At 43.2% G+C, this 15,779-nt stretch overlaps 1 protein-coding gene across 1 annotated transcript in view; it reads right to left on the bottom strand.

The window, feature by feature from the left end:
• Positions 1-15,779, bottom strand: part of nalf1a (NALCN channel auxiliary factor 1a) — a 37,224-nt gene that overhangs the window by 3,986 nt on the left and 17,459 nt on the right. Inside the window, exon 2 of the mRNA XM_083985921.1 lies at positions 1,588-1,759. Within this exon, the coding sequence (XP_083842047.1) occupies positions 1,588-1,759 (172 nt within the window). The remainder of the gene's footprint in view (positions 1-1,587; positions 1,760-15,779) is intronic.

Genomic DNA, 15,779 nt, shown 5'->3' with positions numbered 1-15,779 from the left:
AATACTCTAGAAATACAAAATTACAAATATTTAGCAACCTGGTGAAACTTAAAGGAGACATATTCTGCCCCCTTTCCACAAATTAAAATAGTTTCCAGGTGTCTTAAAGACATGTCTGTGACATGCTGTGGTCAAAATACCCCAAGAACGGCTGATTTCAGTGCCTGTCCCTTTAAATGCAAATGAGCCACTGCTTGCCCCGCCCCTTCTACCAGTACCAGGTAGGGGTGGTATTATGCAAATTTGACTCCTAGTAACATCACTGGAAGACATCTGAGGGAACAGCTCGTGAAACCACATGGATTTCAACCTAGGGAGCCTGAAAATTACAGATTTTTTTTGTCAATTCTCACATTTTGGGGGGCAAACACCCAAATATACGTTAAAGAGCCTTCAAAAAGTGATATTTCCATAATGTGTCCCCTTTAACTTCAATTGTTTGTGAAGTAGATGTAGCAAGGTCTCTGTATGCAACATGAAAACATCGTCCCACAGATGAAGCGGTGTGAACGGACGGAGCATGATGATTTGGGGTTTTGCTGCCTCAGTCTGGACCTAAATCAAGTTTATAGAGGTGTCTTCTTGGAGGATAATATCAGGGTGGCTCCACCTGCTGAAGCTCAGCAGAAGTTGCTGACGCAGCAGGACGATGACCCCACACATCAAAGTAAATCTACTTGAGGCCGGCTTCAAACAGAGAAAATCCACCTTCTGAAGTGGCCCAGACCTTAATCCAGTGGAGACGCTGAGCTGAAGCAGCGGTCCAGCTCGGTCCAGGGCTATTTGTACCAAAGGAGGTTTGACCAGGTATTAAATCAATGTTCAATAAAAAACACAAGACATTTACGATCCATTGTGTGTTATTTGCTAACAAAAAAAAAAAAACACACACTGCATTTGTCTGGATTTATGTCATGATTGAAGGTCAGAATGATCCTGGCCAAAACAAAAGGGCCGACACACTTTATCATTCCCCTAAAAAAACAAAAGAAACACCCTTTTCTGACAGCAGCTAATTCCTCTACAGTCATTTATCTCATTAAATCCAAACAGCAGCGGTCCGACTCAGAGCCACCCAGAGTCGGGAACACCTGTGTGCTGCTCATCTCCCCCGGATAACTTGTGTGTCGGCAGTCGGCACAGAGCCAGCGTCTGCTCCTCTTAGGCGGAGTCCTTGGTGATTACTGCGATATAAACTGCAGTAAATATTGAGGGACAGGCCAAATTCAATTCATCAATGCATTGTAGGAAATGTCCTTGTGTGTGGTGATGAAGCTGGGCTGCGCTCAAGAGACGCCACTAGATGTCATCAAAAAGCCTCTGGAAAAGAAAAGGCCTCTGTTGTTTTCCTGGAGGAACACCACCATCCATCCAGTCAATATGGAGACACACATCCTGGATGAATTATACCGTGAACCCTTTTTGCAAAATGCTTTTCATTAACATTAATTGAATTAGGAGGTTTTTTCTCTGAAGAGGTAACACACAACACAACACAACACATCCCACATCCACACATATGCAAAAACACAGCTGTTTCTTGTAAATAAACAGGAAGTAACAGAGAGCGAGCCGGTGGTTATTAACCTGTGCAGATGAAGCTGGGGCTGCCGCCGTGGATCAAGTCGTCGTTGTCGGGCAGGATGAACGGACAGCTCTGCTGGACCTCCAGGCAGTACTGGTGGCACGGTACCTTCTTCTGACAGGACTGCTGGGAAGTGGGGAAATACTGCGCACACAGCCAGGGCTTGTAGGCCGTCTGAGGAGAAGGAGAAGATGACATAAATATATTCTGCTCCGTGATCCAGTTGAGGTTTGGAGAAAGTTATTTTCTTTTAATGGAGGAGCACATTTGTTTTTCTGTACAAGAAACAAAAACATCTGCTTGGTAGTTATTAATCATCCCAACACCCACCGCTCCTGCAGAGTAATTACTTGTGTATTGAATCCACTGGGCCGCAGATACAAACTCTTCTCTCCTTTCCCACACAGATACCCTGCACTTGATGTATTAATGAAAGCTCTGGAGATATTAGCCAGTGTGCTGTTGGATCAATCTTACTGCAGAGACTGGCTCACAGAGAGTACAGCATCCCATATACAGTACAGTGTGATAGTTGCTTTTTTATTTTTTATTTTTTATAATAAATAACAAATAATTACTGAACCATCCAATATTTTCTCAATCAATTGGCTTATGAAATAGCAGAAATTGTGAAAAATGTCCATCACCATTCACTACTTTCATTTACTATCATATTAAAGACAAAGAAAAACACAAAATATTCACATTTACAAAGCTAGAGCCAAAGATTTGAGATTTGAGAGCTTGAAAGGGGATTTAAATGATTAATTAACTATCAAAACATGGTTCATGAATATTCTGTCAATCAGTGAGTCTTTTCAGTTACTAATTGTTTCAGCTTTACACTATTCAACTGTGGTTTGGTTTGTCAAAACTCCCAGAAGGTTTTTTTTTTTATTATTATTAAGTTTGATTTGTTTGACAAAAGTGTCAATCAAAATCAAATAACTGCACCAAACTCAAGTCTCTGTCCTCCTCCAAGTTAAATTTGCTGTGTTTCTCTGAGAGGCAGGCTGTAATAAAAAACGCACAGACTTCTGTGCATAAGGAAACAGATGGTGACATGTAATAGCCAAAGCCTGAGGCTTGGAAAGCTTAGCAAAACAAAATGAACCAAGGGCAAACCACGGTCTGGATGTATTCTCATTTTTAGTGATTTCTTCATGTGCTTTTTACGAGGATTAGCACCAGAGAAGGGAAATTACAGCAAAAGAGCACAGCCAATCCATCATATAGAGAGTCTAATCGGATTTGTTTAGAGCGCTCTCCTCCTGCCAAAACCACCGACCTGGTGAGACGACAGGTCAACACAACTTCTGCTGAGTTCATGTGACTTCAGCTACGACGGCTGGCCGGCTTGTAAATGGACAGAATGAGTCCAGCAGCAGTTTTATAGCATAAAGCACCACAGGGAATAAAAACATCAACAACTATAGATCAGAAAAGTGAAAAAAAAACACGAGTGATGGGACCACTGTGTACGACTAACGATTGGGTTTTTGAACCCATATCAGAATCAGTATTTACTAAGTTATTAGTCAACCGGATGGCATGAACCTAACATCTCAGATACGAGTCACTGAGTCAGAGTACTGAAGAGCTGTGGACCCTGTGACACCTAACGATGCAACAAACAGCTCCCTGAGCAAAGCTAAAAAAAATAAAAAATCATACCATTTTCCCAATCATATCATAGCACATCTGCATGTATACACTCTTTAAAATGTTGGGTTAAAAACAACCCAATTTGGGTAGTTTCCCAACCCAGCGCTGGTTAAAGTCCCCCTCCAACGACCCTTTTTGGTTATTTTAAAGCATTCTCTGTGGTTGTGACGCTGTCAACCCCAGTCTCCCTGAAACTGCCAGTTTGCGTCTGCCGTTGGTTCACAGCAATTTGAAGGCAGAAAAACTAAGAAATGCAATTATGCTCTTACTTTTCTGCTGATTATGTCCTCTAACATCAGAAAAATGCCACAGGAACATGCGAAAAGCACAAAAAACACGATTTTCATCGAAGGGGGTCTTTAAATATTGGACACAACACACACTGGGTTAAATTTAACCCAACAAATTGGATTGTTTCCCTTAATACAACAATTGGGTTGTTTATACGTATAACCCAATTAAGGGTTCACATTGACTACACTGCTGGGTTCTTTAAACCCAGCAAGTTGGGTTGCTAACATACCAAGCGATCCCTGAAGCTAGTACTCAACAGTGCGTCACAAACTTACATCTTAACAACTATATTGTGGCAGGCTAATGGGAATAACATCAACATGGTAAAAGGTACTTTTTGCCAAATTTTGGTTTGGATAGAGACTAGAAACACAACAAAATCAGCACTGTGGCGACAGACCACAATGCACATGTAAGCAACGACAAATGCAGCCTTATGTGTTAATTTATCATTTTTTTAGAGCTATAATATATTTTCTTACTATTAATTATGCTAAGATTTGACTTGAAACATAATGTTGTTAGTTTGTTTGTTGTGTATCTTTTGCCCCCCGAGTCCAATCACAATGTATCTGTGGAAAATATAAATAACAGCTCAGCTCCGCATGAGTCACACCATGTATTTGTCTGTCACATGTTCTCACCAAGGTTATGTTCAGGAGTTTCAACACATGCAAGTCATGTGCACAGGCTCATCGTATACAACCAACGCAAGGTTACTCTATTGTCAACATCAGCAACTTGTACCGCTTTGGTCTGCAGCTCCCATCAGTCAAGACTGTCAGCGGTTATAGAGGTATATAATGTATATGAAAGTGAAACGGGACAAAGAATTCAACACTGAGTTGTCTGAGAGGGATTGGCGCTCCATATGTAAGACACAACACGCATCAACAAACTCTAAAAGATGGAGGGAATTTACTTTGGAAAAATGTAATATGGTTTTTTTATTACACGGAAAATTCAAAATAAACAATTGGGTGAGCAACAATACTGTTGGAGACAATGTGGGCAACTGAATGTCGATATATTTTGGTCATGTATGAAAATACGGGCAATTTGGAACGGGGATTTAAGAGCCATCTGGAAAATTTTGGGATATAACTCGGTTTATTACAGAGGGTGTAATAGGTAAAGAAGACATACCGGTACTTTTTATTTTTTTAATTATAGCCATGACAAGGAGCTGGCTGAAAACAGAGCGAGCCACTGGCTGGATGTTGTTAAAGAAATACGATCAGTGGAACAAATAACCTCCAGCCTACGGATTAAAACAGAGCTATGTGCTGTAAGACGGACAAAATGGCACCTTTATGTATTTGTGTACCTGTTTTTGCCATTCGTTTCGCTGTTGATTGAAAAATACCTCCCGCCAACGCAGTGTCACCTTAAGTCAGTGAGAGGTTCAAGGAAAAGACCCTGACCATTAAACAATAGAGGAAATGTGTCACCGCTAAGTGATGGTGAAAGGTGTAAGGAGAGTAATTTGACCACGCGATGCACTCAGGCAAAAGAGGTATAACAGCCATTTCCAAGTCATGAATCACAGACAAAACAAACCATTAGCGCCGACCAGGTAATTACCACGTAGGAGAATAATCAAATGTTCAGCATTAATAGTTTTGTCCGTACTAAAGCAATAGCACTCGCTTTAAAGGAGGCTGGAGCCAACTCTATGACTCAAGCAGTTGGGAGTTATCGTATGTGGATTGATGCAGTAAAATTTGTGACATTTGTGACGCACAGTCTGATGATTAATTTAAAAAGTAGGTCCTTAAAGGGATAGTTCACCCAAAATTCAAATTTCACTGATTATCTACTCACCCTCATGTCGACTAAGGGCTGGGAGAAGTTTCAGAGTCCTCCGTGCCTTCTCTGAGTTACAGCGGGGCTCCGTGCAGCACTGCATGTCCATATGACGGTTGCGAACGGAGCTCACTTTTCTTCGTCCAAAAAACGTCCAGAACAATTTCTCATGTTGGGGCTTCAATACAAGAGGGACATTACAGACGAGCACTATGGAGGTATTTGGATGTTTTTTGGTGTGTCTTTTTGGACGAAGAAAATTGAGCCCCGTTCTCAACCATCAAGGACATGCAGTGCTGCACGGAGCCCCGCTGTAACTCAGAGAAGGCATGGAGGACTCTGAAACTTCTCCCAGCCCTTAGTCGACATGAGGGTGAGTAGATAATGAGTGAAATTTGAATTTGGGGTGAACTATCCCTTTAAAGTAAAAAATGAGAGATGATCATGGAAAAAATACACATGTTGTTTTGCAGTTTGCCCTGTTAGCATGTAGCATGAGCAGTAACAGCCGCCTACAGAAACAGAGAACACGCTGTACAGTGCTTTTAATTGTCCCCTGTGTATTTCTAACCACAGTGGAACATCTATAGCTTGGAGATGAGATCGTTAACCGTAGCACCACGTTATCGAGGACGACGTTTGGTTAAATTACACCCAGCATCTCCAACCACCAGGTTCAAAAGGGTAAACTCCCCCCTCCTCCCCTCCTCCCCTCCTCCTCCTCCTCCTCCTCCAAACCTCGCTTGTGTTTTTCTAAATGCTGAGAAATCGCACAGGGCTCCGATTTATTTCCTGTTTCGACCGGCGAACAAAGATAACACAGCACACAGGCAATTATAATAATTATAATAATCTGATTATGATGGTGATTGGGATGATTATGACGAGACGAACGTGGACCCATGCAGCCCCTTTGTGAAACAAATATATTCCACCTATGATTTACTGTTGATAGCCTACTGTACATGTGGGTTAAACACAGTGCAGGAAAAATCCCACAATATAATATTTGTTTTTTCTAGTTAATTACGTCATTTTTGGCTTTGTTGCTTTTGATAGTGGCTGTGTCTCCTATTTCTGTGGCTGTTCTTTCATAATAAACGTGTTCATTCAAACCGTGGAGGCTACACCTCTTTGTATGTTGGAGGGTAATTTGGATAAATCACACTGACAGTTTAATTCCCATCATCCTCTGCTTTTTAGCGGCGGTGGCTCTCCCCACAGAGAGGCTGAGGAGGAACTGGCTCAGGGCCAAAATAAAAACCACCCAGATCCCTGATTACATGTGCGTTTTTTATCTCTTTTATTTTTTTTAAGAGTAAAAGGGTGGAAGTGGAGGTGTTAAATCCACGCCTGAAGAATTTCAGCGTGGCAGCTTCCTGTCTGCACAAACGACTGCTCTTTAATTCGCGATGATTTTGCATAAATTCTTTGCCAGCGGTGAGATAATCCGTCTAGGGATGCCGCGGCGGCTATCAAAAGACAACCAAAACAATACGACCGCAGTCAGGCAGGCAGACAGGAAATCTGGGTCCTTCCTGAAGATGTGTGTGTGCAGGCAGTTGCCGAGGTAACGGCTTTTTCTGCTTTTCATTAGAGCCTCAATGGGTACTGCCCCGCGCGCTCCTCTGCTGCTTTTCTGTCAGTGAGTGTGTGCACACGTTGGGTTTTACGCATGCATCCCAGCCCATGTGTGTGTGTGTGTGTGTGTGTGTGTGTGTACGTGTGCTCAGCGTGAAAAGGGAAGCGTATGAGAGCAAATTGAGTTAGTCAGGAAGCAGGCCAGGAGGCTGATTTGATCAGTCTAATGTGTGATCAGTGTGAATGGGAACCTGGCACTCAAAAAGCCTCCGTCGCCATGCAGCTCAGTCCGCTTCAAACAATCTACTGAAGCCCAGAGACACCGAGCGAGAGGACAGACAACAAGCTGGCAACGTGGGCTTTTTATGCCTGCAGCTGATCTCAGCCCCAGCCTGGCCATTTGTACACACACTGCCTCCCCCTCCCTCCCTCTCTCCTTCCTTCCTTCCTTCCTCCCTTTAGGTGTTACATCTGTCCACAACCTGAAATTTTCACTATCAAAGATGAAATGACGCCATGCATGGTCACTTATACACTGACGCAGAGATCGGAAGACGTGCAAGTCTTCCCGAAGCCTAAAAATAACATAAAATAAAAAAAAATTAACATTCAAACGCTGACGCTCCGGCAGATAAGTGTCAGCAGCAGCACTGGCATCTGAATTTCGCCACAGTGATTACAATTATATAAGAAGCAGGCTGTGTAGAACAAGTCACGGGCTGCGTCGGATTTTCTGTAGCACGCAGCACTAACTCAAACCCAGAAGACACTGAGCTGAGGTTTGTTTCTTAACTCAAAATCATCGCATCTCTTTGTCCAGAAGCCCAGTAAGGCCCACGAAACCCCCTGTAGCCTCGTCTTTATAAGTCTGCATATAACCGTGATTAATCTTCATACTAATGCTGCATCAGCATCAAAACAAAGCAACAAAACATGCAATATTTAGGCCTATGAAATACGTTTTGTTTTCCAAGCAGTAACCCCCCCTGCCTTCTTTTAAAAATAGTTTAATCCAGGGGTGTCAAACTCCTTTTAGTTCAGGGGCCACAAACAGCCCAATTCGATATCAAGGGAGCCAGACCAGTAAAATGATAGCATAACTAACTCTAAACTAACTCTAAATGTTTCCCTTTGTTTTTGTGAAAAGTACATTATTAAGATGTTTACAGTTAATGGACTATCCTTTTTACAGAACATTATAAACAACCTGAATTTTCTTTTAAAAAATATGTGTAATTTCATCAACATTATGTCTCTTTTGTCTTGTTTTTGTCACACTTGGTAAATTCATACGTATGTTTTTGACACCCCTGGTTTAGTCCATGCTGGAGCAACAGTAGCCCCCGCAAACTAATAATAATAACTGGGTATTGTGTCAGGCTATGTCAAGAAGATAGAGTAACAGGAAAAAAAGAAGGGGAAAAAAGGTAACACATAAAATGTGGAAATAAAAAAGTCAGGGGCCCATTTCAGTATCCTTTTAGGGGGCCCAGAATTCCTAGAAACGGCCCTGCCAGTGCAGATGCATCAAATATAAACTACAATCATACTGCAGCAGCAAATGGTTCTTGCACATCTTATTGGAGCCAGAGTCAGAGTCAAGTCATGATAATGGGCAGCAGAGATATACTGTATGTATAACTTCAGTTCAACTTAAAGGGATAGTTCAACATTTTGGCAAATTGGCCCATTGCCATAATCCCTATAGTCATAGCAGTAGGTTCGTTACCTTTAATTGTCGGTGCAAGCTATTTTCATGAGAAAATATGAGATAATAACAGAACGTTACCAGACAGAGTTGTTTTAGAGGTAAATGCAGAGACTGCTTGCTGAAAAACTGCCCCTGAAGGCAACACGCATCAGCAGTTTTGCATGAATTTCCCTCTAAAACAACTCTGTCTGGTAACGTTCTGTTATTATCTCATAGCGTGGTGAATGTGCAGGTCACAACTTGTCCACCAGAGCGTTGTGGAGTTGTTGGATTGTGTATTTGATGAGTTTGATGAGGGAAACCAATAAATCCCATGAGCCTCTGTAGCGTAGCTCTGAGCAGCTCGCGGCTCTGCTCCGCCGTTCTAAAAACAGCTTGCACCGACAATTAAAGGTAACAAACCTACTGCTACGACTATAGGGATTATGGCAATGGGCCAATTTGCTAAAATGTTGAACTATCTCTTTAACATGGAGTACAACGTGATTTTTAACTCATTGTACTCAGGGTTGACAAGAACACATCGCCTCTGTTTCAGCCTCTTCACAGCTTGAGAATCGATTTGGAGCTTTCACTGATCACCTTTAAAGCACTTAACGGTTCACACTGCTGAACCGCTGCTCCCTGTGAGCCTGAACGCAGCCTTTGATCCTCGGGCATCTGGAGCTCCCTCCGGTTTAATATTAACATGCTTTATCTGTCTTATTAAACTGCAGTTTTGTTGTTATTGTATTGTTATCAATAATATGCGTTTGTCTTTGTAAAAGAAGTGGCAGCTCGGCCAAAAATGTGCATCTGCCGCCTTCAGGGAGCTGCGTGTGTCATGGGGCATCGATCAATCTGACGGCGCAAAAACATTCACTAATCAAATGCTGGAGCAACCGTGTGTGTGTCTGCGTGTGGCAATCACAGTTATGTCATTATGTACTGATGTTGCAACCAGCGGGTGGAAAACTGTACTGTGTGTAAGTCCAAGTCCAACGTCATCCACTCTTTCACTCTTCTTTTTGTTTACCTACAGATACAAGCTGCAGACCAGACACTAGCTTTCCACTCTATGTATGTGCCAAGCTAACAGAAAAATACATATACTGTATGCACAATACAGTATTATTCATTTTCTACATCCAGCCAAACATGTATTGAGTGCAATAATAAATTAACCACTGCAGAAAAAGCAATGGGTAATGAAATGAAATGGCCGATAGTGGTAAACAGGAAGGTTTTCCGTCTGCTTTGCTTCAGGGGGAACCCCAGCTCAGCACAGCTCAGATAGATAGACTATAAACACACACACACACACACACTCTGAATTATAAACCCAGCTCCGTGTTGGTCACTGCACCAGCTCCCAGGAAGCAGCCGTCTCCGGCTGACAGCTCCTGCTTCTCCTGGGCGCTGAGGGCTTCCCCTCACCGTTCCCATGATCCACATGCCTGTCAGCTGACACGGAGGAGACGGCTGTGGGAGAGCCGAGCGGAGCCGCTCAGCTGCACAGGCATTTCAGGGTTTGCTGGGCATCCCTTCAACAACAGGGGGAAAAATAATAATAACCAGAACTTTAGCTTTGTGATTTTAGCTGTGCCAAAATGATGTTCATTTCCTGCTAACTAACTAATATGCAAGATGAAAATTGCATTGTTAAATAATTGCACAAAAGTGGTTTAATATTGCACGGGGAGTGATTGTGCTCAGGAGGCAGAGGGGAAGCCCAGTTCAGGTTAATGTAAAGAACTGGTGGAGCGAAGTAAAAGCAAATGAATGCATCGCTCTGCAGGCTAAATGACTGTGCTATGCAAAGACAAACCGTGGAGGTACAAGGTTAAATTAATGAATGCGGTTTCATATCGTTTTGCATGCATGAATGATCATATAGTATGTACATATAGGTACATTGACACATGCATATATCTCCTGTCCTGTGTTTTAAATGTGTCCTGGATTTCTCCATTATAAGGACACACATGTTTTATTACTGTATAGGATACAGTTATGACATCATTGCTCCTTTTTATTTGAGAAAGCACTGTGTGTCTCAGCTAAATGTGTGTATCTATGACGTGGACTGTACTCATGCAGGTATAAGCTGCCGGCCGCGCAGGTAACAACTTCAAGTCAACACGCCGTGAAGTATCGACAGTCTTTGTGCCCGGCAGCAGGACGGACGGTGTTGTCGCACATGCACACACGTGGTGGTGGTGGCTGCAAAGTGGAATGACGGCTATAAAAAGCATATGAGTCAGCGACACAGTGAGATCCCAGTTAGATGGGATGAATGACACAGATCATTACCGCTCACAGAAATGGTGGTAAAACAGGAAGCGTCTCTGTCTCTCTGTCTCTCTGTCTCTCTGTCACAGCACCTGGATGCCGCTCGTTGTTTGACGAGAGGCGTTTTGTCAGCACTGTAAATGTACCGAGTGTGCAAAAATGTTAAGACGCAGATTCTGGACGCTTTTAAAGGTGGAAATGGAGACGGAGGTCACGTGCAGAGCTCAGAACTTGAAGGAGCATTTTTCATACCACACGCACGGCACGCACAACATCAATCCCGCCAAAAATGTTGGCAGGACTTTGATGCACTCAGCAGCCGGCCTCGGGTCTCTGACGCAACCCTGGGATAATCGAGCAGGACAGGGATGTAAACACGTGTCTGTCTTCCTCGCATTGATGTCCGCACTTATTGCACCCCCCCCCCCCCCCCCCCCCTCCCCATTCCCTGCTGATGTAACGTATCCAGGCACTTTGGATGTGTGCTTCTGGAAAATGGCTCTCTGAGACCGAACGGCCTCATCAAATTAGATGGTTTTGTGCAATTGTCAGCGCAACCCTTGTTTGTGCGTTCACTGTGTCGTGCTCCAGCAACAAGGGCTCTCTGGGAAAGAACGGGGTTAAAGAGCGCTGCAGTGGACGACTGTGGCTTAAATGGTTTGGCGAAATAAAGCCATTAAAGGATACAGTAGTTAAACATTTTGGCAAATTGGTCCATTGCCATAATCCCTATAGTCATAGCAGTAGGTTTGTTACCTTTAATGGTCGGTGCAAGCTACTTGTAGAACGGCGGAGCAGAGCCGTGAGCTGCTCAGAGCTACGCTACGGAGGCTCATGGGATTTCTTGGTTTCCCTCATCAAACTCATCAAATACACAATCCAACAACTCCAAAACGCTCTGGTGGACAAGTTGTGACCTGCACATTCACCACGCTATGAGATAATAACAGAACGTTACCAGACAGAGTTGTGTCTCTGTATTTCCCTCTAAAACAACTCTGTCTGGTAACGTTGTGTTATTATCTCATAGCGTGGTGAATGTGCAGGTCACAACTTGTCCACCAGAGTGTTGTGGAGTTGTTGGATTGTGTATTTGATGAGTTTGATGAGGGAAGCCAAGAAATCCCATGAGCCTCCGTAGTGTAGCTCTGAGCAGCTCACGGCTCTGCTCCGCCGTTCTAAAACTAGCTTGAACCGACAATTAAAGGTAACGAACCTGCTGCTATGACTATAGGGATTATGGCAATGGGCCAATTTGTCAAAATGTTGAACTATCCCTTTAAATACCTATATTTATAGATACAAATTTTTATTTCCTTTGAATAATGTTCACAGTGCAAAGTGAGATGCAAAAACAAACAAAATGGTCAATTTCCCAGAAGCCCACTGGTCTGAGGGAACAATATTTAAAGGAGAAAACAGCAAACAAAGGCCTTGATTAGTGATCCATCAATGGTATTGACAAGCGTCCAGAAGCTTCCGGACACCTTGCATCTTTTAACTGGAAATGCCCCACAGAGTAAAAGGCGCATTATGGGATGTTGGAGCACTAGGGTCAGACTTTGACATAATGCAGCGTGCTTTTTTTTTTTTTTTTTTTAAAGATCTCTTTTGTCTTCTGCGTCAGCTCCTGATCCATGTGTGGACAGAGGAGGATTGGATCCACCTATCAGGGCGCGAGGACGTAAACACTGCCGTTTCCCTGAACTGTGTTTTGTAGATTAGTTCTGAGAAAAAACATGATCGTGAATGTGCATGGCAGGATTTGTTTTCAGCCCCCGTTCGAGCACGAGGCGCAGCAGCGAATTAGATGTATTCACCAAACAGCCAGATCTGAGAATTGGTGTGTAAATCCTGTCGCTTGCAGGGAATAACCCTCAGTTTAAACTAAATTCGAGTTGTTTCCCAGGTTCTGGTCTCATGTTCAGTAGATTAAGCCGTGCTCTGGTCACAGGGTCTTTGTTGGCTCCACGCCAGCCCTGCAGCTCTCTTCTCCAAAGGTTTAAAGAATTCATTTTCAGCTGGATCAGAGCTCAGGGAGGCTGCTGAATAGGTCAGCATGGCTCTGCTTTTCTCTATCGATGCGGAGCCTGCCGACTGCAGGAGGCTCGACCTAAGCCCAGGACATATTGACTGACCCCCCCACCCCCCACCCCCCACCCCCCACTCGCCCAGCCCACCCCTGAGACATCGCTCCACGATAAACACAGCCGGATAAATGCTGAACGGAGGCTTTGTGACGCTTTGACACACGAGAACCAAAACAAACTGGACGGAGCTCGGCTGCGCTGTTCAACCTTTTAGGCACGTTTCTAAATGAGCAAACAACGCTGTTCTCACACACACATTCATCCTATAGGCTCTGTTTAAAGGCTGCCATGTACACTGTAAGTCGTGTGCCTGCCATTTTCAAGTAATAGTTTGACATTTTGGTGAAACGCTTATTTACTTTCTGCTTGGAGTTAAATGAAAACATCGATCCACGTACGAGTTTGTGAGGTAGCTACGGAGCAAGAGAAAGAGAGAGCTAATTGTGACTCCAGTCCAAAGTTAAAAAACAAAATGTTCAAAGAGTAATAAGTTACAGGACATAACACCCTGCATGAGATATATAACACATTCATTATTTAGCACTGCAACAAGCAAATAGACAGAACCCAAGCAAATACATTTTTACAACACGTATAGCTCCAAATACAACACAACAAAATACACAAATGTGCTGCAAGTAGCACACTCAGCTGAGAGACACAAGCAGGCGTGGACGGTTTGTGTTGGGAAACTGATGACGCTGCCTCCTGAATATGTTTGTGTTGTCTGGCTGCAGTGCACTGAGCTCTCCGGGCCACCGTAGTTACTGTAGTAGAGGCCTAAAACAAAGCACCGGATTATTATGTAACATTACTGGAGCGTGAAGATGGAATATCAGCATAAGGCTGCAACATAAGCAATGGGGTCTGAATACTTTCTGAAAGCGCAGTGTATTAGCACTGTCAGTAAACTGTCAAATCATCAGAGATGGACAGAGTACTCCACCCCAGTACTTGAGTAAGAGTACAAATACTACAGGTCAAAATTGACTCCGTTACAAGTAAAAGTAGCTCAGTCGACATAAAGTAAAAAAGTACTTGCTTTTAAAGGTACTTAAGTATCCAAAAGTACATGCTTTTAAATTTACTTTAAAGCAGAAGTGAGTGATATATTTGTGTTAATATAAGTCTTAAATAGTTATATCTTCCGACAGCAATCACTTACATAGAGTGTTTGGACTGAATCACGGGTCTGTCAGTCACTCTGCTCTGCTCTGAGCCGAAGAGAAAACATTTATCGTATCCTACAGTTTTTATCCAATGAGGAGAGAGAACGGCATGCAGGGCTGTGTGTGCAGCCAAGGGAAGCCGTGAATGTGGTGACGTAGGGACGAGGACTGTTATGGTGCGTTCAAGGCAACCCGTAACTCGTGTTTTTCCGACCTGTGAAGTTGTACCAGTTCAATCTGGTACGAGTTCACGGGTCGGAAGTTACGAGTGGCCGTTATAGTGACTTTCACAGGTAAAACAGGTCGGAAAAACACGAGTGGGTTGCCTTGAACGCTACAAAGTCGTAAGTTGTGACTTGAAGCTGTAATTTACGGTTTCAAAAGCCTGCCTGGAACGCAGCATTAGCCAAAACGACCGGATCGCTTACTTCCGCTTTAAGTAAAAGTAAGAGTTTCTAAATGAATTTAAGGAGCTTTTAACTCTTGTTTCTGAGAATGAACTCTTTGAAAGCATCTGCACTGATGTGCTGCTTTTAGAACCACAATGTTATATAAAGCTGCAGAAACACCTATAAAAACAAATAAAATGAATGGGATCATAAGAGGACAGCAATTGTCATTTTCACGTTTTGTCCAATAGTATTTTAGAAAAAAAAAAAAAAGAGCAGACCTGAAAGTAACGAGTACTTTTCAGCCTTCCTAGAAATTAACTTGAGTAAAAGTAAAAATATTTGTCTTGGAAATGTATTCAAGTCAGAGTAATAAGTACCAAAGAAATCTAATACTCAAGTAAAGTAGAAATCCTCTGGATATGTACTTAAGTACAGTACTCAAGTAAATTTACTCCGTTACTGTCCACCACTGCAAATCATATCTGCATGGAGCTAAACATGTTTTGTTTTGTTTTTTTAACTCACAGCAGCTGTGCATCAACCTGATGAAGACTCTGCCCGCTGGAATACAGTCATTATGTTTCATCCACAGTGCGGCTGGCTCTGACCCTCCACAACTTTGGTGTCCACAGGAAATAACATACGAAAGGCGGTGTTGACATCACTTATTATCACACACACACCCTTAATGACAAAACATTATCAGCCAAGCAAGTGTTGGCAGTAATGACAGGGAGGAGGAACGATCGGCTCAGTGAGCGGCAATCAGGTCTGGGCAATCCGAGTGAAAATGTGAAAGGTCACCGTGTGAGTGACGGAGGGCAGATAAGTGTGGTGAAGAGTGCACTCCTCCTTACGCAACACTGTGAGTGTCAACGTTCACCTCCGTCACGGCCAAAGAAAAGGTCCGTACTCAGGACGCAGGAAGACGGTAATGATGACGATGAGATGACGATGAAAACTACAGTATTATCATCAAATGAATGAGGGAAATTCATTCAAAATTCATGCAAAACCGCTGATGCACGTTCCCCTCGGGGGCGGTTTTTCGGCAACTGGTGTCTGCATTCGCCTCAAAAACAACTCTGTCTGGTAACATTCCATTATTATCTCATAGCGTGGAGTTGTTGGATTGTGTATTTGATGAGTTTGATGAGAGAAACCAATAAATCCCATGAGCCTCCGTAGTGTAGCTCTGAGCAGCTCACGGCTCTG

Source organism: Trachurus trachurus (assembly GCF_905171665.1).
Source record: "Trachurus trachurus genome assembly, chromosome: 2".
Classification (NCBI taxonomy): Eukaryota; Metazoa; Chordata; class Actinopteri; order Carangiformes; family Carangidae; genus Trachurus; species Trachurus trachurus.
The sequence above is the reverse complement of the archived record's forward strand: the minus strand, read 5'-3'. Positions and strand labels throughout refer to the sequence as shown.